General features: G+C 44.2%; 1 protein-coding gene across 4 annotated transcripts in view; it reads left to right on the forward strand.

Annotated features, from left to right (window-relative positions):
* DCLK2 (doublecortin like kinase 2) overlaps positions 1-27954 on the forward strand; it is a 105579-nt gene that overhangs the window by 23014 nt on the left and 54611 nt on the right. For 3 of the 4 annotated variants that reach the window (XR_014470221.1, XM_083171461.1, XM_083171481.1), the window contains exons 3-5: positions 24094-24196; positions 24424-24519; positions 27061-27111. Coding sequence is in view for 3 of the 4 variants with exons in the window: in XM_083171461.1 (XP_083027587.1) it covers positions 24094-24196; positions 24424-24519; positions 27061-27111 (250 nt within the window). In the remaining variant the exon portion in view is untranslated. The remainder of the gene's footprint in view (positions 1-24093; positions 24197-24423; positions 24520-27060; positions 27112-27954) is intronic. The other variant, XM_083171471.1, reaches the window with a different exon arrangement.

Consider the following 27954-nt stretch of genomic DNA (forward strand, 5'->3'; position numbering starts at 1 on the left):
CTGCTACGTATGTAGGAGAAGCAGCATCAGATGTGTCTATCCTAGCGGCAAAGGCCTCGGCTTCAGCCGTCCTGGCCAGACGCACTGTCTGGCTCAGATCCTGGCAGGCGGAGCCAGAAATTAAAAAAGCCGTAGAGGCACTCCCATACCTGGGAGAAAACCTGTTTGGGCCGGAACTGGACAAGCTTATTTCCCAGGCCACGGGGGGAAAATCTGCATTCCTCCCCTCCTCAGCGCCCGCGCCAAAAAGGCAGTTTGTTAACCCTACTTTTCGTTCCTTTCGAGGGACTTCAGGTTTCAGGGGTCGCTCAAGAGGTGGTTTCTCCTCCTTCAAGGGACGCAGAGGCCGAGGCAGACCTGCACAGGCCACTGCCACCTCCTCTCACAGAGACCCCAAGCCCACTGACAAACCAGTGGCATGACTGGCTTCCCGCTCACTTGGGGGATCCCAAGGTGGGCGCCAGACTGTTACTTTTTGCAGAAACGTGGAAAACTCATTGCAAGGATGCATGGGTACTTCAGATAGTCTCGCAGGGTTACAGGCTAGAGTTCACCACTCCGCCTCCAAAAACTTTCTTCCCAATAGGACTCCCATCCTCTACAGAGGCAAGATTGGCTTTATGCGGAGCCATCCAGATCCTCATATCGTCAGGAGTAATTATCCCGGTTCCTCCTCATCAGCAGGGCACAGGGTATTACTCAAGCATCTTTGTAGTGCCAAAACCGGACGGTTCTGTACGCCCAATCCTAAATTTAAAACACTTAAACGAATTTGTGTATTACCACAAATTCAAAATGGAGTCAATCCGTTCCGTAGTGGCGTCTTTGGAAAAGGGAGAATTTCTCCTTTCCTTAGACATCAAAGACGCGTACCTTCATATCCCAATTTGGGAACCACATCAGAGGTTCCTCAGATTTGCGATACAAGACCGCCATTTCCAATTCAGAGGACTCCCCTTCGGCCTTTCCTCCGCCCCTCGGGTGTTTACAAAAGTAATGGCAACCATGATAACAGCTCTTCGCCTCCAGGGTATAACCATCATCCCATACCTGGACGACCTTCTCCTGAAGTCGCAAAGTCAAGAACAGTTGGTAGCGGACGCTATCCAAACTTGCAGCTTTCTAGTACAAAATGGATGGATAGTGAATTTCAAAAAATCACAACTCAATCCATCACAAAGACTGCAATTTCTCGGCCTTATCCTAGACACAGTCGAGGAAAGAGTATTTTTACCAATGGACAAAATAAGGACGTTACAAACAAGGGTGAGACAGGTGTTACAGGCACGGAGGGTCTCGGCCCACCTGTGTACCCGGCTGTTAGGACTAATGGTGGCTTCGTTCGAAGCTCTGCCCTACGGCAGATTCCACTCCCGAACATTTCAAGAGAATCTGTTACTACAGTGGTCGGGTTCACACCTTCAGATTCAGAAGAGAATTACACTCTCTCAGAAGGCTTGCTCGTCTCTTCTGTGGTGGCTCCACACTCCTCATCTACTACAGGGGCGCAGTTTCAGGCCTTGTACATGGACCATGGTTACAACGGATGCCAGCCTCCGGGGCTGGGGGGCAGTAACGCTAGACCACACCTTCCAGGGGAGGTGGTCAGAGCAAGAGGCGAGGCTCCCTATCAACATCCTAGAATTGAGGGCCATCAGACTGGCTCTGTTACAAGCCCACAGTATTCTGCGCGGACGTGCAATCAGGATTCAGTCGGACAACGCGACGGCAGTCGCTTATATAAATCGCCAGGGAGGCACCAGGAGCAGAGCTGCCATGCGGGAGGTCCGCCCAATCCTGGAATGGGCGGAAGCTCATGCCTCAGACTTCTCGGCAATCTTCATACCGGGGGTAGAGAATTGGCAAGCAGACTACCTCAGTCGCCAAGACTTTCACCCGGGGGAGTGGGCCCTGCATCCGGAGGTTTTCCTCCAACTGACTCTGCGCTGGGGGACCCCCCAAATAGACTTAATGGCCTCCAGACTAAACCATCAGGTTCCGGTTTACTGTGCCAGGTCCATGGACCCTGCAGCAGTGGCAGTAGACGCCATGTCGATACAGTGGAACTACAGCCTGGTGTACATATTTCCACCATTCCCACTTCTTCCACGAGTTCTGAAAAAGATAAAGAGGGAGCACACATCTGTAATCTTAATAGCTCCGGACTGGCCAAGGAGGTCGTGGTACTCCGACCTCAGGAGCCTGCTGGTAGAACCCCCTTGGCCTCTGCCAAAACGTCCAGACCTACTCCAACAGGGGCCATTCGTCTACCCAAGCTTACATCATCTGCATTTAACGGCTTGGCTGTTGAAGCCGAATTGCTAAAAAGAAGGGGCATTCCTTCAAAGGTTATACCGACGATGCTCCATGCTCGAAAGAGTGTAACTGCAGCCCATTACCACAGAATTTGGAAGAGTTACATATGCTGGTGCGAAAAACACAAGTTCCCTAAAGCAGTTTTTAAGTTGTCCAGATTGTTAGAATTCCTCCAAGTAGGTCTGGAAAAAGGATTGCGTTTGGCTTCGCTAAAGGTACAATTATCAGCGCTATCGGTTTTCTTCCACCGTAGGTTAGCTGTCATACCAGAAATACAAACTTTCCTAAAAGGGGTGTTGAGACTTCAACCCCCTTTTGTCTCGCCCACTGAGCCCTGGGACTTGTCCTTGGTCCTCAGTTTTCTGAAATCAGACGTTTTTGAACCTCTAGATTCAGCAGACCTAAAACATATCACATGGAAGACCCTTATGCTCCTAGCATTGGCCTCGGCTAGAAGGGTTTCAGAATTAGGGGCCTTATCCTGTCGCCCTCCTTTTCTTATCATTCATAACGACAGAGCTGAATTGAGGACCAATCGCTCTTTTCTCCCCAAGGTGGTTTCCACTTTTCATCTAAACCAGCCTATTGTCATCCCTGTTTTCAAGGAAGATTCAGCATCTTTGGATGCAGTGAGGGCTTTACGTATTTACCTAGCAAAGACGGCGCCTTTTAGGAAAACAGACTGTCTTTTCATCCTCTATGCTGCTGAGCGCAAGGGATGGCCTGCGTCCAAGCAAACTCTAGCGCGCTGGATTTGTCTGACTATTAAAGCAGCTTACCTTCATTCAGATCTAGGAGTTCCGGCAGGAATTACCGCACACTCTACCAGATCCGTAAGCGCTTCTTGGGCCTTAGCAAGAGGGGCCTCCCTATCACAGGTATGTAGGGCGGCCACCTGGTCAGGTTCTAACACATTTGCCCGATTCTATAAATTCGATACTTTTGCTAGGTCAGAAACGGCCTTTGGCAGAGCAGTTTTGCAGGAATCCCAGCGCTCTCCCACCCGGGAGTAGTGCTTTGGTATTATTCCCATACGTGAAGACTGCAGTGTCCCCTGCTGGCCGAGGGAGAAATAAGGAATTTGGTACTCACCGATAATTCCCTTTCTCCAAGGCAGCAGGGGACACTGCACGCCCTCCCAGCGCTAGTCTTCCTGCCATGTTACATGTTGAGTAGTTTGCAAATAATGTTTGCCTTTGTTACACAATAATAGTGTGTTTGGTATTTAAATTTATATATATGTTTCTTGGTTTGTTTGTTGACTAACGTCTGTTCAGTCCTATAACTTTCAGCATTCTCCTCCTCCTATCGGTCGGTCTGCCCTATTACCTCGTCCTCACGGTCACAGTTTTTCTAAGACTGAGGTCTGGTGGGGATAGAGGGGGGAGGAGCCAGCCATGATTAAACTTTCTTAAAGTGCCGACTCCTCCAGTACACCAACTCTATCCCATACGTGAAGACTGCAGTGTCCCCTGCTGCCTTGGAGAAAGGGAATTATCGGTGAGTACCAAATTCCTTATATCCATAGTGCTGTGTATGGTGGTATACTAGTAAGCAAAATAAAGTTGTTGAACTTCATTTATGGCATTGTTGTTAACTTGCATTTTACAACAACTTGGATTCTAAAGTTCTTCAGAAACCAGTAATTAATGTTTAGTGTCTACTGAGATGAGGTGTGTGCTCTACTATGATTTTCACTATTTAGTTAAATTAGAGGGATGAGGATGCCATAAAATTAGCTTTGAACAGCTAATTCTGGCATCCAGCTAATAACGTGGTTACTGTGTTTTCATTGCTGCACGGTAACAAGGATTGCCATCCAGTAGCATCATTGAAAGTACAGGTAATATGCAAGGAAAGCTCGGTTAAAGTACAGTGGGGCAAAGGTATTAAGCCCGGCGAAGAGATAGAGTGGAGATAAAGTGGAAGGAGATAATGCACCAGCCAATCAGCTCCCAACTGTCATATTTCAAACACAGCTGGTTGGCTGGTGCATTGTCTCCAGCTTATCTCTTTGCCAGGCTTAATACATCTGCCCCAGTATGAGTAAAAGTAGCCGTGACATGCAAGTGTCACGGTATTGGGAATGGATGGCTGGATGTTTTCATTAATGGGGGAAAAAGTAAAAAAAATCATCACACATTGAATGATGTTATGGTTTAGATTGCCTGTAAGGCACAATAGAGTCCTGCTGATTGGCTACTCAGAACATATATTTTTTTTAGGTGTGGTAAGCGGTTATTGCATTATTGGTGCAGCATTTTCGGTTTTGTCTGTGTGTAGTGGCAACAACCACTTATGATTTGTGCAGGCTATCAGTTCATTTCATTATTAATGGAAGGTTAGTTATTTCATTATTAGTGGGGACATGAGTTCCTTTATTATTAATGGGGGCCTGAGTTCTTTTATTACTAATGGGTACAGAAGTCCTTCTATTATTAATGGGGGCATGAGTTCTTTCATTATTAATGGGTGCATGAGATCTTTTTATTATCATAGGGGGCACTGGTTATTTCATTACCATCCGGAGCATCCGTTACACCGTCTAGGTTTACCCCTCCCCTGTGCTTCCAACTTTATACTACTACATACTCTGCAATTTATTTTTTTCCACAGAGCCCCCTGATCCTAATCTCCCCCCCCCCACCCGCCACTTATTATCACATATAATAGTAAGCTGCTGCTTTGGGGATTTATACACTCAGCGAAGTTGCCAGTGACTGGCCTTACACTACTCCTATTTAGAGATTCTTAGCAGCAGAAATATGGTGATGTGACTCCTGGGCCCTTATTCTGATCGATGCGGATATTCCCGCTTGCGTATGGGCCGCCGATGTTTATCTACTGCGCATGTGCAGAGGTCACTCTGCGCATGTGCAGGCGAATTCGCCGCAAGGATTCTCTATACGCCGCACAGGGGGCGTAGAGGGGCGTGAGGGGCTACTTATCCTCATTACCCTATGCATACGCCCCGCGTTTCATGGGCGTTCCCATGCAAACGCAGGGCGTATGCATGGTAATGAGGCCGTGACGCGTGGGTACGGGGCGGGCATCTGACATCGCCGGATGTCAGCTGCCCGCCCCCATACAAGATTTCACACGGACAAGTGTCCGTGTGGTCTTGTGTTGCGGGACCTGGTGGAGCGTGCGGCCCTGCATTCGATGTTCGGCGACCATCGAATGCAGGGGCTGCTCCCACCATGGAGGAGGCGTATCCCCGTCCAATTTCATGCGGATCGCCACATATCCGCGTACGGACGGCAGGTGGCGATCCGTATGGAAGGCGGGGATTCGCCTGCACGGTTGCGGCCGCATATTCTGATCGGGCCGCACCGATCAGAATAAGGGCCCTGGTCACATCCCCAAAGGGAGGGGGTGTGCTATATCAGGCACAAGATATCCTGGGGTCCTATATTAGAATGTTGGGAGATATGATTGAAAGAAGTTGGCGGAATTGTTATTATTGGAGATGTATTTCGGGCAATGCTCTGCAGTGATGCGCAAATGAAAACAGGACATGCATAAAACCTTGTTGCAGTAGTCAATGCGGGAAATGATGTAAGAGTTGCTAATAGTTTTTGTAGCAGCTTGGGTACACAAATGGAATAGTCTGGTAATATTTCCAACATAAAGGGAAGAGCACTGGGATAGGGACTATGGGGAGGTGTTCTATATCCACACACATCGTGCTGGTCTAGTGCTCTCTGCTTTGCTTCTTTTCCGAAGCAAAGCAGTAGCACCGAGTGGAAACTGCCCTCTGACAATCCCTGCTAACCCACAGCGCATCAGCCTAGTGCTGGTGCCCTGTGTCTTCTCCCCCAGCTGGCTCCACCGGGCATGCATGAGAACTCTCTGCTATCATAATATTTCCTATGTAACCTGAAAGCCCACATCCGCCGCAGTCAGGGACATACTGTAGCTGCCCATTCTGTGGTGATGGGAAACACAACTGCAGCCGGCAAAATCGATAGTGCTACTGACCGTTCACACATGGCCTGTCATATCTGCATGCTATCTTGTGTATCGCATTGCCCTTTTATTGAACACACATCCCTGCAGTAAAACATGGGGGGAGAAGCGGTATCTGCACATTACTATGCCCCTGTAACACAAAATAATACATCTTACCTTGGATGTAAGGAATAAAACAGAGTGTAGAGTCCGGTATGACAGCAGGGCATCATGCACTGAGGAAATAGTATTGACAATGAAGGATATTTGTTTACTAAGGAGGTCACATAAATTCAGTTTTAGACCTGTGGAGCTTTAGATAACATTGGGACATCCATGTGGATATAGAACTACTGAGGAATGAGAGGGCAGCACGTGCCAGAAGTGGGGAGGGTTTCCTTGTAGGCAGAAGTGACAATTATTGGTTACCATACATGTCCAGTTGTTTTGTTTTTTGTTGTTGTTTTTTTAACATAATTTTTCTTATTTTGTAACTAGATATCCTAGATCTAGATCTTGAAGCAGTATAATTTTGGCTTTGATTCACTTCATTCTGCCTACTTTTTTCACAGTAGTAAAATATCCTCATGCTGCAGAATAAGTAATCGCCATTGATTGTGAGGGAGACATAGCATCTGTCATTTTAAAGGCACATCACAGCCCTGCTTGTAATTTCTGGTTTGTACGCATTGTACCCCACTGAGCTTCCTGTTATTAGTAGTTAATTAGCCTGTAAAACCTTCCCCACAGCTGTCGTGTCACATCAGATTTTGCTGGAAGCCTTTGTGTGATCATACTTTCATATTATTCAACATTTTGTTTTACAGAGTGGCCGTAGTTTCATACGATTCACATCCTACTGGGTCTAATTTAATAGGATCAGCTGATCTTTCTCTGCCTAGTCTTTTAGCCCTCACAGGCATTTTGCATGTTAAGTGAAGTCTTTGAAAGGAAACTGTCAACATGATTGTAGGGAACTGTGGGAAGTCCGCTGATACATACTGTAAATTGTATATTATTATATCCGTGCATGGGGGAAATGTGGAATTTTCCCAAATTTGTCTTGGTGAAGCCTTAAAATGGGGTATCTAGATGGCTCCAAGACCATGGCGATATTGATAAATGTCGACGTGGCAATTGTTGACACATGAAAAGGTCAACATGAGGGTTTACACCTTTTTTTTGGGGGGGGGGACTTTTTTTTTCATGATTTACCATCCACGTGGACTCCATTTGGGAATGGAAAAGTGTTCCGAGCGCAGCAGTAGCAGACCAAGGCACCTGACCCAAACGTATAGTGAGTAAAGCAGTATACTATTTGAGGACCTATATACTCTAGTGTTCCTTCTAGGAGCTCTAGCGGGCCGCTGTTACGAAAGGGGCATGGCCGGGCCACGGTCTCTAAAAGGGGCGGGCCCAGCCGCCGTCATGAAAGGGGACGGGTCTGGCCCCGCCGAAGACTCTAAGCTTCCGAGGTAGCACCGGGCATCGCCATCTATGGTGGCGCTGGGCTTCCCCATGCACACCGGCGGGGACAGGCTGCAGGCTCTTTTAGCGGGGCGCTGCTACAGGGGCAAGGCGCATTTTGTCCTTTAAAAATTGGGCAGGGCGCAGTACCCCGCTAAAATAGCCTAGCGGGAACACTATACTCATTAACACCAAAATAAGACAAAAACTCATGTCCTCCTTTTCCATGTCAACATTTTGCTTGTGTCGACATAGAGCATGTTGACCTTTTGTCAGTAACGATCTAGATATTGTCTGTGATCTGATCCACCCCCTCAGTTAGTCGGGTAACACATTGTTTTCTTTGCCAGGGTTCATGTTAGAATAATACAAACACGTCACACAAATAAATATGTACTCCATAATATGAAAAAATCAATATGTGATGCCCAATATTGTCTAAGTCAAACTTAAATGAAGGCCCAAGTAATTAAGTGGCCAGAAGCCTCAATGTCCTTAGCTAATGATCTGTTTCCATACATTCGTTAAGCGTTTTGATTTGATCAGGACTGTACATTGGTTGAATGTTTTTCGGTGAGTACTTGATTGCATAGCTAGCAAATGTTCTTCCTCAGATACATTACTGGTATGTGCTTGTTCAATCCATCCCTCTTGTTCCTTCTTAAGCGGTGTACACACGGAGCAATATGATTTTGGCCGCCGCCTACGACCTGCTGCTCCATGGGATGCCGCAGGAGCACGCTCCCGGTGACAGTCGCCCCATACGCATGGGGATCTGGTTGCTCAGGGACCATATCTCCACCGATTCTAGATAGAATCGCACCTTAATCACGGGGCTTAAGTTGCCAGACTTGTGCATTTGTCTGTGACTTAGCCCTTTTCAAACGAGGCGATTGTAGCCTATGTCGCAGGGATATTGTCGCTTAGGGCCTTATTCTAGTTCACTCTTTCTGACAAAATCCTTCTTATATGGACAAAACCATGTGCACTGCAGGTGGGGCAGATGTTACTTGTGCAGAGAGAATTAGATTTGGGTGGGGTTTTACTTCAAAGTGAGATCTACATTGCAGTGTAAAATAAAGCAGCCAGTATTTACCCTGCACAGAAACAAAATAACTTGCCCAAATCTAATTCTCTCTGCACATTTTACATTTGCCCCCCTGCAGTGCACATGGTTTTGTCCATCTAAGAAGGATTTTGTCAGAAAGAGTGAACTAGAATAAGGCCCTTACTGACAATATTCCCATGGGGAGGTTGCAGGAGCATTCTCCATGCCCCTGTCATCAGCTGTTTCACTGGCAGAGAGTCTCTTTTTTATCAGCAACCATCTCTGGCCAGACTGTGCAGGCAAGTCATACTTCTGCTTTGGGGCCAGATGCACTAAGCTTCAAAAGTGATAAAATTGAGAGTGATAAAACACCAGCCAATCAGTTCCTACCTGCCATGTCACAGACTGAAAAATGTCAGGCAGGAGCTGATTGGCTGGCTGTTTATCACTCTCCATTTTATCACTTTTGAAGCTTAGTGCATCTGGCCCTTGATCTGCTATATCAAAAGCAGTATCATGCTGCCCAATGCAGCCCCCCCCCCCCCCCCCCCCCTGCGGCTGTCTGATCGGCCGATGTGTAAACCCCATTAGTGACATCCTCATTTATGATAGGTGCAATTTTGCTTGCAATTCGATCATGATTACATTGGGATCAAATCAAACGGCAAGCAAGTATGAAGTATGAATTAGATTTGGACTATATAGTGCAGAACTGGACTATATAGTCTTGCCTGTACAGTCTATTTTACTGTTCGGCTTACACTAAACCGGAGCGCGATGTTCATTTGATTTTGACTATATCACTGATCAAGATGTCACCGTGTACACACACAATCGCACCGTGTGTACACAGTGACCTCTTGGAACCCAAAACGTGTGCAATACAAGGTATAAAACACAGCGGACAATTTAAGACGCCACTGTTCCTGAATGCATGAATGGTGTATTCCTTGTGGTGTAAGTGTACAGGCCGTTGATATGACTGGAGAGGCAGATGGCAGAGAAGACACTTCATTTAAAGGACACACAATGCAATGACTGATAAATTCCTCCCGTGAGACCCCGTACCATTGATCATTTTAAATTTTACCAAACAGATTGCTAATTTTGTCTGACAGACTTCCAGTTGTTTGTTTTTATGAGATCCAAACTTGATTGACTATATTGTATTTAGTTTTTTGGGACAGAAATCTCCTTTATATGCCATGGAGATTGGAGCTATTCTTTATTTAACATGTTAATTGGCTCTTGCCGTTGGATTATCTCATGTGGGGCTTGGTGCTTACTCGGCATAGATTGTGCTCTGTGCTTTCAGCTGTGCTAGGCCATGGCCTGCCTTACCAGCTGCATTGGGCCGCAGCATACTGGCAGAGTAATTCCTATTCCTGCCATGTAATATTGGAAATTGCTTGGTTCATGGGGCCTTATTTTGGTTCATTCTTTCTGACAAAATCCTTCTTAGATGGACAAAACCATGTGCACTGCAGGGGGGGCAGATGTAACATGTGCAGAGAGAATTAGATTTGGGTAAGTAATTTTGTTTCTGTGCAGGGAAAATACTGACTGCTTTATTTTTACACTGCAATATAGATCTCACTTTGAAGTAAAACCCCACCCAAATCTAATTCTCTCTGCACAAGTAACACCTGCCCCCCCTGCAGTGCACATGGTTTTGCCCATCTAAGAAGGATTTTGTCAGAAAGAATGAACCAAAATAAGGCCCTTGGTTCCTTTATGAATAGGATATCCTGTTTACATGTTTAGGATATTGGCTGTAGGGCACACTTAGTAATATAATGTATACATCAATAGATGGAAATGAAGTAAAAGGAATTATATTCGCTCTGTTTCATACTCTTTTTAACGCTCAATATTTAGCAAATAGATTTTTGGTTCAATAATAAAAAAGGCTGCATACTGAGTACAACTGATTAGCCCCTCCCCAAATGTAATGCTGAGGCCAAAACTAGAAGTATTCCCAGAAAATAGCATTTTGTAAAAATAAATAACAAAAAATGGAAGGTCTGATTTATATATGCAACATAAAGGCGCTGCACACAGTGGTTCTCGGTATACGTTGCGATGTTCGTTATTTTTATTTCCATTTCACAATTGCCATAAAAGTTGCAGAGACATTTGTTTTGATCATTTCAAGTAAAATTTGATATCTGTACACCGTACATCATTTATAAAGTCACATGTAAATGGCGGATCCAGAGGGGAGGCTGCAGCACAGCCCAACGTTTAAATAGGGGAGCCCCACCAACTGTTATTGAGTCAATGTTTAGCAGCTGTTGTAGTGGAAGTTAGTGGGGCCCTCCCTATTTGACATTTTTACTGTGTTGTACCCTAACCTGGAGCCACCACTGCATGTAATAATGAAGTCATTTAACCCTTTGCAGTCCAAATATTTTTTTGCAATTCAAACAGTCTGGTTTAAATGTTTTTTGTTTTTTAATGGTCTACATCAGTGACGTCAAACTCATGGCCCTCCAGCTGTTGTGGAACTACATGTCCCAGCATGCCCTGCCACAAATTTTATATAATGGATTGCTAAAACTGTGGCAGGGCATGCTGGGACATGTAGTTCCATAACAGCTGGAGGGCCATGAGTGTGACACCACTGGTCTACATGCATGAAATACCACCTATTGGCACATGTCGGCTAAAAAAAGTGAAAAACCCATGTCAACAACCATTTGACTATCGACCTTCCCTATGTCAACCTAATTTATGACCCTGCCGACCTTAGCCATAGTTGCCTACCCTCCTGCATTATGCAGGAGACTCCCTGAAATAGCAGCAATCTCCCTCTCTCCCTGATTACTCTAGCAATCTCCCTCATTTCACCTAGCCCACATTACACTGTGGGGAAAAAATTACACTTTTGGGGAAAAAAGGAATGAGAGAAAGATACATTTACATTGAATCAGCACCATTTCCCAGCACTTTAGCAAATATAGCAGCTCTTACTAACTGCTTTGGGGATCATCTACATTTGGATATAATTCATTTTAAAAGATTATGCACAGATTCCTCACACACCCACGCTTCTAGGTGCCATGTTCACAATCTCTTTTGACAATCTTTCCATATATGGAACGAGACACACCTTTTGGGTGGAGCATGACACGCCCCCTCGGCTCTTAATCTCCCTGAAACTAGTTTTGAAAAGTAGGCAAGTATGACCTTAGCCATGTCTACCTTTTCGTCTGTGTCATTCTAAGGCCTGTCGACCTTCAGTGGTCAATATATTTCAACCTAGTTGTGTCAACCGAACGACTGTTTCCCAAAGTCTGACGCACTCTGACCCATGTCATGCAGATTTCTCTCTCTGTTCATAGTCTTAAAGAAAGCTCTTGAAGAGACTTGGGGAAGGCATAGTTTCCATCTTTGGAGGGGCTTACAAGTAAATGACCTTGGCCACTGCTAACACAAGTAATTTATCCGAATTTCCATTTCCAGAATAATTTAATTAAACTTCTTTAAATTTCGTTTTAGTAAATGTAAAACCTCTTTGCCTATGAATCCTACATTTCACATAGTTAACACTGGGTCTCTTAATTTTCATTATGGAGAACAGAAATGGCTGCTCCTTGAAGATCTTTTGAAACTAACCGTTCATGTATAAGCCAATCGTTCTTTCCTATATATTGTAGGGCCATTTTGCCTGTCCCTTATCCTGCTCAGAATTGCACACCATGAGTTTTCGGGATCAATAGTAAAACATGACAATCAGGGCTTTCACCTCCCTCACTCTGATACAATGAGCAGCACGGACAGTATATTGGCTAGCGTTACTGGCTCATAGGACTGATGCCATGGGTTTGATTCCCTGTTTATTTCTCTGTTCTTATAGTGGAGCAAAGCATGCTGACACAACATTTACTGTACACCTCAGCGGGCAATGGGCCTTATTCAGTATTGCCCGCAGTTGTGCGAAAATCACAAATGGGCGTTTTCACGCATCTGCACATGCATTCCCACAGTCTGAGTGATGTAGTGTTGGGTGGGCGCAGCAAAGACACACTTCCATTGTGTTTGGGAGGGCTGCATGACCACATATGCAGCAACTGAGAGCAAAAATATAGTGGCCCAGCTCCCGGGCAGCTGCCTGCCCCCCCCACCTGCACAAATTATTATTAATATTATTACCATCATTTTATTTATAAGGCGCCACAAGTGTTTCGCAGCGCTGTACAAAGGAACAATACAGGGAGACAAAGCTTGGCATAACATTGAATAAATAACAAAAATACATTACAAATAAAGAGCGCCACAGATCAATACACATTACAGCTTAAATGCAAGTAGTGGGGACTCAACCAACATACAACTAGAGGCTTGAGGCCAATGCTGGAGATGAGTATGCAGACGAAGATGGTCACTGAGTGTTTGAGTATAGGAGAGCTGTGAGTGAAATGTGAAGAGAAGTGGGCTTTGACAACAGGAGGGAAGAGGGCCCTGCTTGGAGGAGCTTACAATCTAGTAGGAAGGGGAGACAGACAGATTACAAGAGGTGCAAGCGAGTGGGTGGTGGTTAGATAGCAGGATGTAAACAGGCAATGGGTCGGAGAACCAGCTAGTTTATGCAGTGGAAGGGTATGCTTTGATGAATAGGTGAGTTTTCAGTGCCCGTTTGAAGCTTTGTAAGGTCGGAGAGAGTCTAATGGAGCGAGGGAGTGCGTTCCACTGAAGGGGTGCAGCACGGGCAAAGTCCTGTACTCTAGCATGGGAAGCAGTGATCAGGGTGGAGGAGAGACGACAGTCATCAGCCGACCGTAGAGGGCGGGAGGGTGTATGAATGGAGATGAGGTTAGAGATTTATGGAGCAATGGAATTAGAGATGGCCCTGTATGTGAGTGTGAGGTGTTTGAAGAGGATTCTGTAGGGGAATGGGAGCCAGTGCAGATTTTGTTAAAGGGGAGTGGCAGAATTAGAGCGGCGGGAGAGGAAGATAAGCCTGGCTGCAGCATTGAGGACAGATTGGAGAGGAGCCAGTTGGGATCGAGCGAGGCTGGTGAGGAGAGCATTACAGTAGTCAAGCCGTGAGATGACCAATGAGAGGATGATCAGCTTTGTTGCACTCTGTGAGAGAAAGGGCCTGATGCGGGCAATGTTGCGTAACTGGAACCGGCAAGAATGGGCCAGGGCTTGGATGTGGGGTGCAAAGGAGAGGGAGGAGTCAAGAGTGACACCCAGGCAGCGGAGTTGGGGAACGGGGGAGATGAATGCCCCCACCCGGTGGCCAGGCTGGCACAATACACAGTGCAGCATGCAGAGTGCCGAGCCTAGGATACAGAGGGGCTCGGCGCTCTGCAGGCTGCACTGTGCAGTGAGTGCTCCAAGCCCTGAGGGGGGGGTGGGTTGCCGGCACGCGAGGGGGGGTGCCCTGGGGGCCCGGGCTAAGGTCCGTCCCGAGCCCCGACATTACTAGTGGCGGCCCTGCAGCTGACATCACCAGACTTCCTTCTGAATGCCCACACACATCTAAGGTTACCTCAGAGTAATCTTAGATGTGCGTGTGCCTTCCACATCATTTAGTGGTCGGAGACCATCGTATGATGTGGGTGTTCCCCCACAGCCCGCGAATGGAGGTTAAAACATTTGCAGCCCGTGTGCACGAATGCGGCGTGTGAGGGGGGGGGTATGTGTATCAGCATTCTCAGGGCGGCGTCTGGTGGACTCGCAAGGCTGCGAATTCGCCAGAAGAAGGTCCTGTATCCTGAGGAGCATGTGGTAATGTCTTAGAAGACCCTTTTTGTAGGCATTCATTTCTCCGGTGTCAAGTGAATGCTGTATCGTTTGAGTCAATTTTTGTAATTTAATTTTAGTAATTTTTGACATCTACCACAAAATGCTTTCTGCGTGAATATAACTTTTGTCCAAGACCTGCTCTCTCCTCCTCAAACTACTTATGCACAAATAATGAAATACAATTGTACAATTCATGTAATTATGATGCAGAATAGGACTTGATTGGTGTAATCAACAATCCACAGCTGGATAGTTTCTGCAAGAATAAATTCATGTTACCCTTGAAATCCAGCTTGAATAGATGGCGGAGATAATGTTATACAATATAAGAGATGGCATGCAAAACATTTTTTCTTTATTGTGTATTACAAAGTGCTGGTGATTTTCCTGTTCTCTATCCATAGCAAAATGCACATATTGTTTATTAAAATGTGTGCATTTTTGCGTTATGCAAGTATTGGGGATTCCCATAGAGAAATCACTCTCGTGGAGGCAAAATAGTAAAATCTATTATTCCTGTGTGAGTGGTAACAGGAGCGTTTTTTTCCTAGCAACTTTGTTTTCCACATTGCTTCCACATAGTTCCAAAACTATTCAATGAAATATTTTTATTGTATACGCCCTTATCTGGCATTTCACAATGGAATGTTGCATGTTTCATCATCCCATTTTGGATTTTACTTTCTAGCCCTACCCCCCAAACACACCAGACTTATTAGGCAGTTGTCATTATAGCTCTACCGCAAAATGTAAATAAAGAAATAAAAAAGCAGAATAGCAAATCAAAAGCCTAAATCTAATGGGTATATTTACAAAGTGCAGCTTTGAATTCAAAATGGAAATCCAAGTCCAGTGTATTTTGCATTTTAATATGGGTCAATATTCAGTCTTCCACTTTTTTTCCCCCCAAAAGTCTATTCTTCCACAAAACTCAATTTCCATGAACATGTGTTCTTCTGGATGATTTATTGTTGCAGTTTGTTTCAGATTGGTGTCTTGTTGGGGGGGGGGGGGGGGAATAAAGCAATGGACACTGACAGTAGTTTTCCTGAGAATTTCAGAGTCCTTTTAGAGGTTTCATTCTGTAAAGGTGCCCATACACTACAGCGACTTCTAGGGAAGGAGAAGTCGCCCACAATCCCCCTTGAACCCCCTTTACTCCATATGTAGTCTTTTTGCATGGGATGTATTGTATGCGAGCCAAGCCTGCTCTGAGGCTTGGCAATGTGATTTTTAGCTATAGTGCTGGATTGCGATCGTGGAGCTCCGATTCCCGCGTATCGCATTGGACCTGATGTCAAACACATGCGATTTTGACACTTTCTATCCATTTTCTAGCTGGAATCTGATGAAAAGTGACCACATTGCAGTGGGATGGCCCTACAGTATGGGCACCTTAAGTCCTATATAAATTATATTTTTATAAAGTACACACTTTTTTTATGCAGTGCCATGCACTGGTGAAAAAGTACTATATTCTATTAATTCGCTAGATTTACCTTTTCTGATAACCAGCTCTCATTCCCACCTACAAGATATCTTCCGTGCTGCTATCGACTTGATCAGACTTTTACAGCACTGAAATCTTAAAAAAAAAAAAAAAATTATATCTATCACATTTGTACTATTGCTTCTGTACTGGTGCCCACACTGTTTCATTCGAGCAGGACATCCCAATCCTGTTTTATTTTGTAGACCTTTTATGTCCCTGTTTTGTGTATGCTTTATAATTGCCCAGCACAATGGATGTTTAGAAATCCATAATAATCCCATTTGGATTGCTAGAGGACACTATTAGGGTATTACTAGTATTCGTGTCATGCTTTGTGAACTCTTACTGACACTACCACATTCTGTCTTTTGTAGAAGCACAGGCTAGGTGACCGATACAGATGGTTTATGCCAATATCTGGGGCACTAATGCAGTGTAGATAAAGGGCTGAACACCTTTAGTGATTCTGCTGCACATCAGAATATTCTCAATCTACAAAACCTATTATACCCCTTTCACACTGATGCAAAAACCCGGGTTATTACCTGGTTTACCTGTATTGCAGCTCGGTATGAAAGGGTTACCCTGTGTTCAGTGACTCAGGCTGGACCTGGGGTTTCAGTCTGAAAGTGGCCATATTGAGTTTATACAGTTTGGCCCTTATTCTGATTAATTTGCAAAGGCAAATTTGTTCTCAAATGGACAAAACCATGTGCACTGCAGGGGGAGGGGGGGGGGGTCAGATGTAACATGTGCAGAGAGAATTAGATTTGGGTGAGTTATTTTGTTTCTTTGCAGGGAAAATACTGGCTGCTTTTTTTTTACACTGCAATATAGATCTCACCTATATTGCAGTATAAAAATAAAGCAGGCAGTATTTTCTCTGCACAGAAACAAATAACCCACCCAAATCTAACTCTCTCTGCACATGTTACATCTGCCCCCCTGCAGCGCACATGGTTTTGTCCATCTGAGAAGGATTTTTCCTTTGCGAGTTAACCAGAATAAGGGCCTATATGTATTGAAAGTGTTCAGCTTTGACATGAAGTAAATCACAGCAGTATTCTAAACACAATCCATTTCTGCAAACATTATGATAATGTGGCACTAATAGGGGTTATTAGTATAAAAAAAAAGATTGCCTTGAATTTATAAAGTTTATGAAAGTCCGGGAAATATTGCTGCCTTGCGTATATCTTGTATATCCTTTTATATATACTTATTAATATAATTGGCACCAAGTGTGTCTCTACTGGCATTGCCAATAGAATATGGAACAGGTGGCAACCCTGAGGTCACACCGTCACAGCGCCGGATATCTTCAGTGGCTGTGACAGTTGTTACATTACGGCACACAACAGACTCCAGAAGACTAACAAGCCCTTCACTCATGGATGCACAGACACAAAGGATGACCTGCTTTCCCCGCATCAATTTTCTTAGCTCTTGTCAAGCCCAAATGTTAGTTCTGTCTTTAATTTGTTTCAGTAGGCATACATTTTTAAAGGCCACTGCCTCACTTGAGAAATGCTTTGCTATATTTAGATATATTTCAGCTTGGGTTATTGGGTTATTCTTCTACACACAAAAATATGTTTTCCTCACCAATATATAGTGGGAGAAAGATTATAGGAAAGAAGGTTTGATCGTTTTCCCAGTTTATCTTCAAATTTGACATACAGCTTTCGATGTTGGGAGTTTAGTGGGTGGAAAAAGGTTGAAAGTTATCTTTGCTGGGAAACCCTATGTAAGTTCATACCATTCCTTTGATAGATTATACTGTACATATAATTAATATACATGTAACACATTTGATAAGTGAGTCCATAGCATGCACACTTTGGAATGATCTGAGAAAGCTAGGACACAAATAATATTTGGAGGATTTTTCTTCAAGCCATGTGGCAAATTTATTGAGGATGAGAAAAATGAGAGGTTTGGTAAGAAATCTCCTCCAGTTTGATTTAGCACCGTAAATGATTGCCGCTTTTTAAAATCTTACCAAATATCTCACTTTCTAAATCTCTCATCCTTTTGTATTTCACCCTTAGGGAGGGATGTACTAAAGGGAAAATGCGGTAAAACGGGGGTTTTACCGCATTTTCCTATGTACCATTAGCCGTCCGCCTGGTAGGGTATCGCCACCCGCGCGCCCCCCCCCCCCCCCTCCCGTCCTCCATCGATCTCCTCCTCCCCCAGCAGGTGTCACAGCCGGGAGGACATCCGGCTGCAGGGGGGAGGAGGAGACGCAGGGGGACACTGACAGCCGCCGGGATGTGACTGAGACCCCCGCACACCACATTACAGGTATCGCGGGGGTCTTCGTCACCGCAATCCGATGCTAGCCGCATATGTTAGTACATATGCGGTGGCGGCTGGCAGGCGAAGGGCGGCGATGTATATTAATACATCCCGCTCATAGTTTGTGAAGGTTCTTTGATGACCCAGTTTATTGTACAATTGTACATTTTGTCATACAGTAACTTTATTTTGTGCATTCAAACAGGTTGGAAAGTCAAAACATTGACCAAAATATGTCCATGCCAACTTTTTGAACGTCAACTTTTTGTGTCATTGTTTGAACTGTCTAGCACAGGTTTATTTGTCTAAAGCTGGATGGTTTGGGACTTTTTAAAATCGTTCACATAACCCATGAGTCCGACGCATCTTTAGGTTGGACGTGCATGCACCTCAATCTGATGATATCACTAATGTGCAGTGTGTAAATTCTACCTAGATTTAAACCTGATACATTGTTAATTACCGAATACAATATATTATTAGGTCATTTGTAGGAATGCACATTGGACCTTATTCTCGTTCACACGCAGCACTGCTATGTTCGTAGCTCTGTGTGAGATTTTAACACCGCCCGCCCCCCCTGCACAATATACAGTTATTTTTAGTTCCTTGGGTACTTGTGTAGTTTCACGGCGGCAGGCTACGCTACGTTTTTAGCATAGGCTAAGGTACGTTGTCAACGTAGCCCAACGGCTGCCCTGCGTAGTCAGCGTACTGTCCCCGCCGCCCCTGGCAAGCCCAGTGAGCGCCTCTCACACAGCACCGGTAACCGGCAGATCCCCTGTGATCCCGCAGGAGCGTCTCAGACGCTCGTGCGTCTCAGTAATTATTGCGGCAGGGTACGGCAACCCTACCTGTGTCCGCTTCAGGGAGACAGACAGGGTTAGGGGTTCGGTAGCGCATGCGTCTCCTGCTCAAACGGGGGGGGGGGTGCCCATTTCAAATCCCCACAAAGTGTGGTGATCACATACTTTATGCGTATTCCGCGTCCGCTCGCCACACTTTATAAAATCAACTCCACGCTGAGGTGGATAGTGTGGGTATGAACAGGTCGGGAGGATGCATACCGCCTTCCCTAGCGGAGCTCACCACGCTTCAGGCTAGCGTGGATACTGGGGGTGTTTCAGGAGCACATTTACACCTGTCATGTCAGGCAAGTTAAAATGGTCAATGGTTCCCACACAATGTAATAAGTGCTGACTGACTACGCTAACTGCATAACGCTGACTAACTACGTAATCTCCGGCTGCCCGCGAATGGGTGGGAACACTACGCTGATTCTGGCGGGGACACTAACTACACTACACAAGTACCGTTCCTTGTTTTTAAACAAAAAATTCGGTACTTATGTACTAACTGGGCTGCCGATTTTGAAATCGGGTCCATCGCATCACATCCGACCATATCGCATGCGATGCGATGCGATGGACCCGATTTTTCCATAGGATTCAATGTTAAAATGGACTGAGCCCATTTTAACATGGAATTCAATGGGAAAAGGGGTCCTTTTCATACCCCTACTATCCAAGTGGGCATGGAGTTGGATATAAACTTGTGGCGAGCGTAGCGAGCCACCGAGCCCGAAGCGTGGCGAGCCCCGCGAGGGGACACAGAATACCGTCCCCTCGCGGGGCTCGATTCGCTCGCCACGCTTCGGGCTCGGTGGCTCGCTACGCTCGCCACAGGTTTATGTCCAACTCCATGCCCACTTGGATAGTAGGGGTATGAAAAGGACCCCTTTTTCCCATTGAATTCCATGTTAAAATGGACTCAGTCCATTTTAACATTGAATCCTATGGAAAAATCGGGTCATCGCATCGCATGCGATATGGTCGTATGCGATGCGATGCGATATCGCATCACATCTGATTGTATGCCTTAAATTAAGGCATACAATCAAAAAATCGGCAGCCCAGATAATACATAAGTACCGAAGAAAATAAATTTCAGATTTTTTGGCTAGCTAAAATCCAGTCATACCTATTCAATGCAGCTGTTTTTTCATCTGGCTTTTCTGCCAGTCCAGGTTCGAGTCAAAAAATGGCACAGATTGAATACCCTCCTTAATCTCTTCATTAAACACAAAGGTGCAGAGGAGGAATCCTTCATCTGGGTTCTGGGTTCTTTCAAGTGATTTTTGTAATTCTGTGAATATGTTCTTGATGACGCATAAAAATAGCGTTATGGGAGCATAGAGTCAACATGCACAGGGTCAACGTTGACAAATGTCGACACATGCCCAAAATCGACATGGAAAATGTTGACAGAAGTTTATGAATATTATAAAGATTTATACCCACTGATGACAAAACACATGCTGCTATTAGTGTATTTCACTTCTGTTAATAGTATATAAACACACATGAACAGGACCCATTGATCCCAATGATTCTGTACCCACTATTATTTGCATTTTTACCTGTGAATATTACAATTTCAGAATGTTTTTCTGAAAATGTCTTCGCCATTTATTTGTATTCTCAAATACATTTGGGCCAATTCAATGTCCTTCATTAACCCGTACCAGCGAACCTGATTTTCTAGGCCACGGCAGCTGGTTCTTTACTGTAATATTTGTAGTTCAGGTGTATTTTGTTAGGGTTAAATAATTGTTGTTGCCACTCTCTTGGTTGTCCAAAGATCCATGTTTTGAATTGGATATAGGCTGGCATATTTCCATCATAAAGTGTACAGAAGCTCAATTACTGTATATCAGGACATAGCGTGATTATATTGTCGCAGGCAAAGGCCATTCTTAAGCTCTAGGTTATAGGGTCACTTATACGGCCTACACACATGCCGATATTAAGGCATTTTCTAAGCGATTTTGCTTAGTTTGGCAAAGTTGCTTAGCAAATGCCCTCACATCGGTGTATGTGTGGGGGCTATATCGGCATCCGTGCGCGTCCCCGCGCGTCTTTATCGCTGGCCGAGATTGATGGACAGTGTCCATCAATCTCGGCATCGGCAGTGTTGTCCCACCGGAGAACACTGGCGCTGTCTGCTCGCTTAGCACACAGAGCTGACAGCTCGCTCTGTGTGTGGGCTGTCAGCTCTGTTTGCTAGGCGATAGCGGCGCAGCACAGCCCGACCTAGCATAGCTAGGTAGCCCTGCACACATCGCAATGTGTGTAGGGCCCATAAGGTAATGAAAAACGGAAACAAGCAGGAAGTGATACAGTACAGTAAAATGTAAATAGCGGAAGGGCCAGGATCCCCCACAAGCACAGTCATGTGAGCATTAACCTGATATAGGGAAATTGGATCAAACACAATACTGCATGAAAGAAAGTTCATTCAATGTATTGCAGTACATGTATTACAGATACAAGCAAGCATCACGGCAGAACAAAAACAAAAAAGGACAGGTGATAATATAATTTTTTAATAGTGTTTTTTTTCTACTTAATAATTTCCCATTTGTGGACTTCCCTTCCTTTCCTTCCTTCGTGTCATAAAATTGACAATAGCTTTATCCCTTGTGCTTCCACATCCTGTTTAGCTGATAGAAAAGCAGTTTTACAGCTAGTGACCGATATCTGATGTAAGCTGAAGGATTTGACATCCTGTTGAACGATTATAAAACACAAATTCATATAGTAAGGGTGTGTCGCACTTCAGTTCTCAGAGCATTTGTTAACATCTTTACGCATGCCAGAATTGCATAGTGCTGCCTTCATATTGTTCCGATTTGCTGACAGGTCGTCAAAGTCAGCTAAATGGTGGGGTTGGCAGAGTACAAGCAGATCAGCTAAGCTCCCATGGGTGGGATATGTACACAGTCCCACACTCTGCTGGCTAATGCATTCACCAAGGCCCTGCAGCTGGATTGAGTCAGCTGTTTTTTTCCCTTTTTTAGATTTCTTGGCAATCTGCCTCTCTGGGGTTCATTTGTTAGGTTTTGTCCAAGCGGAATGCAGAGGAATATTCTTAGAAAAGAATGTGTGATGTCTCAACAGTTCCTTTCTCTGCTGCTGCTGCTGCTGCCGCCATGGAAATAATCATGTGTGCTTTATATCAAGAAATATGACCCACGTATTGCAACAGAGTCACTAAAAACACTTCATTTTCAGGAATGTTGGTTCAGAAGCACACATGGCTAAATATTTCCCATGCCTGTGCAAAGTATGCATGGGAATGTCATATGTATTCGCTTATTAGCTGATTTGTGATGGAGTTTAGTGTTCAATAGATCAGTGCTGTCAAAGTGTGTGTGTGTGTGTGTGTGTGTGTGTGTGTGTATATATGCATAGTTGCCTACCCTCCTGCATTCTGCAGGAGACTCCCTGAAATAGCAGCAATCTCCCTCTCTCCCTCATTAGTCTAGCAATCTCCCTCATTTCACCTAGCCCACATTACACTGTTACATTTTTTGGGAAAAAAGGACTGAGAGACAGATACATTTACATTGAATCATCAGCACCATTTCACAGCACTTTAGCAAGTATAGTAGCTCTTACTAACTGCTTTTGAGGCTCATCTACATTTGTATATAAGTCATTTTAAAAGATTCCTCTCAGATATAGTATATATCTAGGTGCCACGTTCACAATATTTTTTTCACAATCTCTCCATATATGGAACTAGACACGCCCTTTGGGTGGAGCATGACAATAGGGCGCTTTTCAAAATTATATTACCAACTATAATCTCCCTGAAACTAGTTTTCAAAAGTAGGCAAGTATGTGTGTATGTATATATAATATATGGGTCTGATCAGTATTTATTTTTTATATATGTATGTACATTTTACTATTGTGCCCTATCTATAATGCTTGTATGATTGTAATACCTTTTTGCATGTAAACCAACTGTCATTATGATATGGTGTGAAAAATGGACCTATCAGCATTCTATTGGTCCATATGTATCTAGGCTATCTATTTATTCATTAGCACTGCATTGATTTTCAGATATCGTTGCATTTTTTAAGTGGAGCATCACAGGGTCATCTGAGTAACAACGGTGACCACACCTCCCTAAATAACTCCTAAAGAGTGCACTTCAATATATATGTACTTAATCAAGGTATAAAAAGTCCATAGGTATGTGTATTTGATATACCCCCTTTTTTCTCACTAAGGTGGACCTGGGAAATTTTGGTCTGCACTTCCATTTATAGTTCCATGTGAGGAACTATCCACCCTCTTTTCTCTCCTCCTGTTCTTCTCATTTGTTCTTTCTTCCAGCCTTCTATGTCCTGAATTATCTTTTAAACCTGCTCTAAAGTTCCATTTCTTTACAGCATTGTTTCACCACCTTTTAGATCCTGGTGTATTACCCCTGAGGAAGTCCCAAGTGGACGAAACACGTAGGGTTTCTCGCATGATCATTCTACACCTATGGTCGAAGTTATATTGAATCACAATGATCCACCAACAATCTCTGTAAACGATTTCAAACAAATGTATTTTAAATTGTTTTATTGTGTGAAATAAATATTTAGTATTTTTACAATTGTGGACTGGTGAAACCACCTTCTGAGCGCACCTCTACACCTTCTTTATATATATATATATATATATATATATATATATATATATATATATATATATATATATATATATATATAGCAGATACATTGATGCATGCATTTCTTATTGTTACTTATATGTGATATTTTATTGAGCTTATTTGTTATATCTAGCTGTATCTTAGTGTATTGTCATACCTCAGTGTAGCACAAGCGATGTTCATTACTATTTATTTTTCTTCCATGCATACAAGCGTGTACTTGACTGTTTATATTATTATTCTTTAGGTTACATGTCTTCAAGACTTCTTTGGTGATGATGATGTTTTCATAGCCTGTGGGCCAGAGAAATACCGCTATGCACAGGATGACTTTCTTCTGGATCACAGTGGTAATTATATACATTATTCTATCCATTTTTCTGATGAGGTCTATGAGCAGTAGTGTGGTTATTAGCTGCCTATAGGCCGTGGTTCAGCCAGTAGAATAGAACTGATGTGAATACAAAGTCATCTATAAGTAGACATTGGTTATAAGTAGACCTTGCTTATTGCTTGTCTGCTATTTGCATTTGTCCTGTTTGTACAGTAAACTTTGTTGTTCTTGCCTCAATTTTAGAGTGCCGGGTAATGAAAGCATCATACTCCCGCTCCCCAAGACCATCAGGTTCCAAGAGTCCTGGGCTGTCACGGCGCAGCAGGTCTCCAGCAACAGGTAATAGTAATGGCTATATCCCTCACAAGTATGAAAACGTATGCTATAAGTACCTAATAGGCAGGTAGAGCTTTTGTTAAACCAAATGATGGGAAATTGTCCCAAAGAGCCATCTATCCATATATGAGAGGGCAAGAATTCATACACTGATATACTATTATCCATGATTGCTGGTAATAGACTCTCTGAAATCCCTGAAATCAGCTCAGTTTTCCAGTGAACCTCTATGTTTTCAGGAGAACACGTGCTTTTTATTGGGTGATCCAAATTGGGTAGTCTGATTTAAAATACAGATTAAAAAATTACAAAAAGTTATCCGAACTGGATGTTTTATTGGGAATAATAGGATAATGCTGTTCGAATGGGTCATTGGAAAGTGTACTTAGTTGCTGGGGTGACTAGTGGCACCTACAGTACCCTATATTATACAGTCACAATGATTATGTTTTGTAGTTACTTATAAATTGATGATGTTTTAAATGTTATGCTACTCCTCTTATGGCATCTGTCACATCGAGTCCTGCACCAAATAACATATGGACACTAGGGGGATAATTTACTAAGAGGGGTATTCAATCCCGCCGCTATCTCCGCCGGGCAGAAATAGCAACCGTCTGTATTCAATCCCTGGGCGGAATGTTGTAACATCCACAGCCCTGTATTGCCGGGCATCGCATTTTTAATAACGCATATGTTCTAACAAATGCGGTTATTAACGCAAGGGACAGCTCTTGCGATAAGAGCTGTCCCTTGCATTGCGGTGCCGGCGCTGCACTTCCGGGTCTGTGACCCGGGAGTCCATCTGCGCATGCGCAGAGTGACGGCGGAGGCCGCAGGGCATGCTGGGAGGGATCCATGACGGATCCCTCAAACAGCGCTGCGGTAAGAAGCCCATAGGCTTCTGCAGGGAATCACCAGCTTTTGCTGGTGATTCCCTCTGCAGCGCTGCCACTGCGGAGGGGTGTTAGAGCATACAGAAATGCGGTAAAAACCCTGATAACTGGGTTTTTACCGCATTTCTGTGTTAGAGAATCACCCCCCTGTCTGGAATCCCCTGCAACAGGTTAGCCTCCCTACGGAGGTGAGTCTGTATTGTCGGAAACAGATGCTGGATTTTCGAATCGGCAGCCATTTCAGTGCCCGTTTTCACTGATGCTGGGACTTTACGACTGTCAGAATATAGTCTGCCAGTCAGAAGAACGGAGCCCGCATTGAATAGGTTGGATGACATTTGACCTAATAATGTCAGAAAGGGCCGCTATTTTCACCCGGTCAAAATAGCGTCTGGGATTAAATACTTCCCTAAAGCTTCTAATGTAAATATTAGTAATGTTACCATAACAACCAATCAGATTCTAGCTATCATTTCTATATAGCTTCCTAGAAAACGATAGACAGAATCTGATTGGTTGGTATAGGCAACATCCCTGCTTAAAAACATAGTAACAAAACATTTATTTTGGGGAACTCTTCCTCTAGCACATATTGTGCTGTGTATATTGTGTGTGAATTAGTGCGGAGTGAATTGTGTGAAGTACGGCCAAAATGTTTACTTGCACACACAATGCTAGAATGTGGTACCCTAACATTACCAATTGCCCTGCACCTTCTGCAGGTTGCAAGAAGAACATTATCAATGTTGGTGGCAGCGTTTCAATTGTACCAATTACACTTTATAGCCATTACCCCTTAATTGCAACCAAAGGGCATACAAGCATGTTTGTGCTATATGCATTAGTTGTGTGATATTGGTGCCACTTGTACATCACTTTTGGGGGTTAATCTGGTTGATTCGCAGCCTTGCGAGTCCACCAAAACCCGCCATGCAAATGGTTGGCTGGCGCCTCCCATTCGGAAGGACGACTCGCTCACAGGGGTTTGTGAATGGATGTTACACAGTAACATTCATTCGCAGGGCAGGGGGAACATCCCACATCTTTCAATGGACCATCGAAAGATGTGGAAGGTGCACGCATATAAAAGTGACTTTCAAGTCACTTACATATGCGTGCACGCTGGGAAGGAAATGGGCGGGCAGCTGACATCCGGTGATGTCAGCTGCCCGACCCCCGCACCCGCATCATGGCCTCATTAGCATGACAACACCCAGTGTTCTCATGGGAATGCCCATGAAACGCTGGGCGTTCCCATACGCTAATGGGGCCGCCAGCCGCCCCTCTTCGCCCACCTCCCGCTGTCCTGAGTGTGTGCATCCAGCGAACAGTCTTTTCGCCATGGGTGCACGCACCCTGCATATGCACATGCGCAGAAATGCACACAGCACCACCATCGGTCACGTGCGAACGCAGGGTGGTTGCGAAGCAACCAGAAATAGGCCCTTGGTCCATTAATGCTATAGTGTATTTAATTCCCCAATAATGAGATATAATAACCACAATCATTATGGAATTAATGGCAAATATTTCTACAGAAGATATCCCAGATGCTACTTGTTGATTTCAGTATTTATGTATATTAGAAGTGAACTGCTAATTAATGTATTTTCTTGCTGTCTCTACCCTTGTTATAAAATGAATGCAGTAAAGAGGACTGGCTACTACTCCAGTGCCTATTCCACAGCAAGGTCCCCAGGTGAGCCATTCTGATTGTGGCTTTCTCTCCCGGCTTTACCTGCTCACCTGCCAACTCACTGTCCTGTCCAGCTTCATGAACCTGTTCTCTGCAACATCTGAGCTTAATCATCCAAGCACACACTGGGGTAGATGTATGAAGCAGTAGTAAGGGAGGAGAAGTGGCCCATGGCAACCAATCAGCACTGAAATAACATCTATCATTTGCATAATATAAAATTATACAGCACAGGTGTATAATTTCCATGGGCCACTTCTCTGGCTCACTTCTCCCTTATCACTGCTTCATACATCAACCCCCTTGTCCCTTACTGGCTATGGGGGCATTTATTCCTCCTCTATGGGGCCTATTTATTAAGGGTTGCACAAAAAAACATGTTAATTACGTATTATGTCCATTATTTATAATGAAGACAGGTGACTTAATGGGGTATTTTAAAATTGACTTAATTGTTGTCGTAAAGCTTGAAAAACTTTAATAACTCAAGTCAACCTTTTCCTGTGTCAACCGGTTGCTTGTGTTGACCTTGTCCACTTTTTTTGGTGTCGTTCTTTTTTTTATGTCGACCTATTAACTGTCGATCTAAATCCTGTCGATCTAATGATTGACACCTGATGCTTGCATATGCTGTAACAGAGAGTCCTTAGGCTAAATTATCCTTCTTGTTGCTTCCTCCTCTATATACTGTGCAGTTCCTGTTTATGTGCACAGTATGTATCCATTTCTTTGGGTCATTAGTCAGCTGGGCTTGATAGGGAGAACAATTTAGCCAAGGATATGTTGATACCTTAATTACTAGGGGGTATCCAGTTACCCCCAATAAAAAAAAATTGGGGGAGCAAA

This window comes from Crinia signifera, chromosome 1, assembly GCF_055691185.1.
Source record: "Crinia signifera chromosome 1, ASM5569118v1, whole genome shotgun sequence".
In the NCBI taxonomy this organism is placed as follows: domain Eukaryota; kingdom Metazoa; phylum Chordata; class Amphibia; order Anura; family Myobatrachidae; genus Crinia; species Crinia signifera.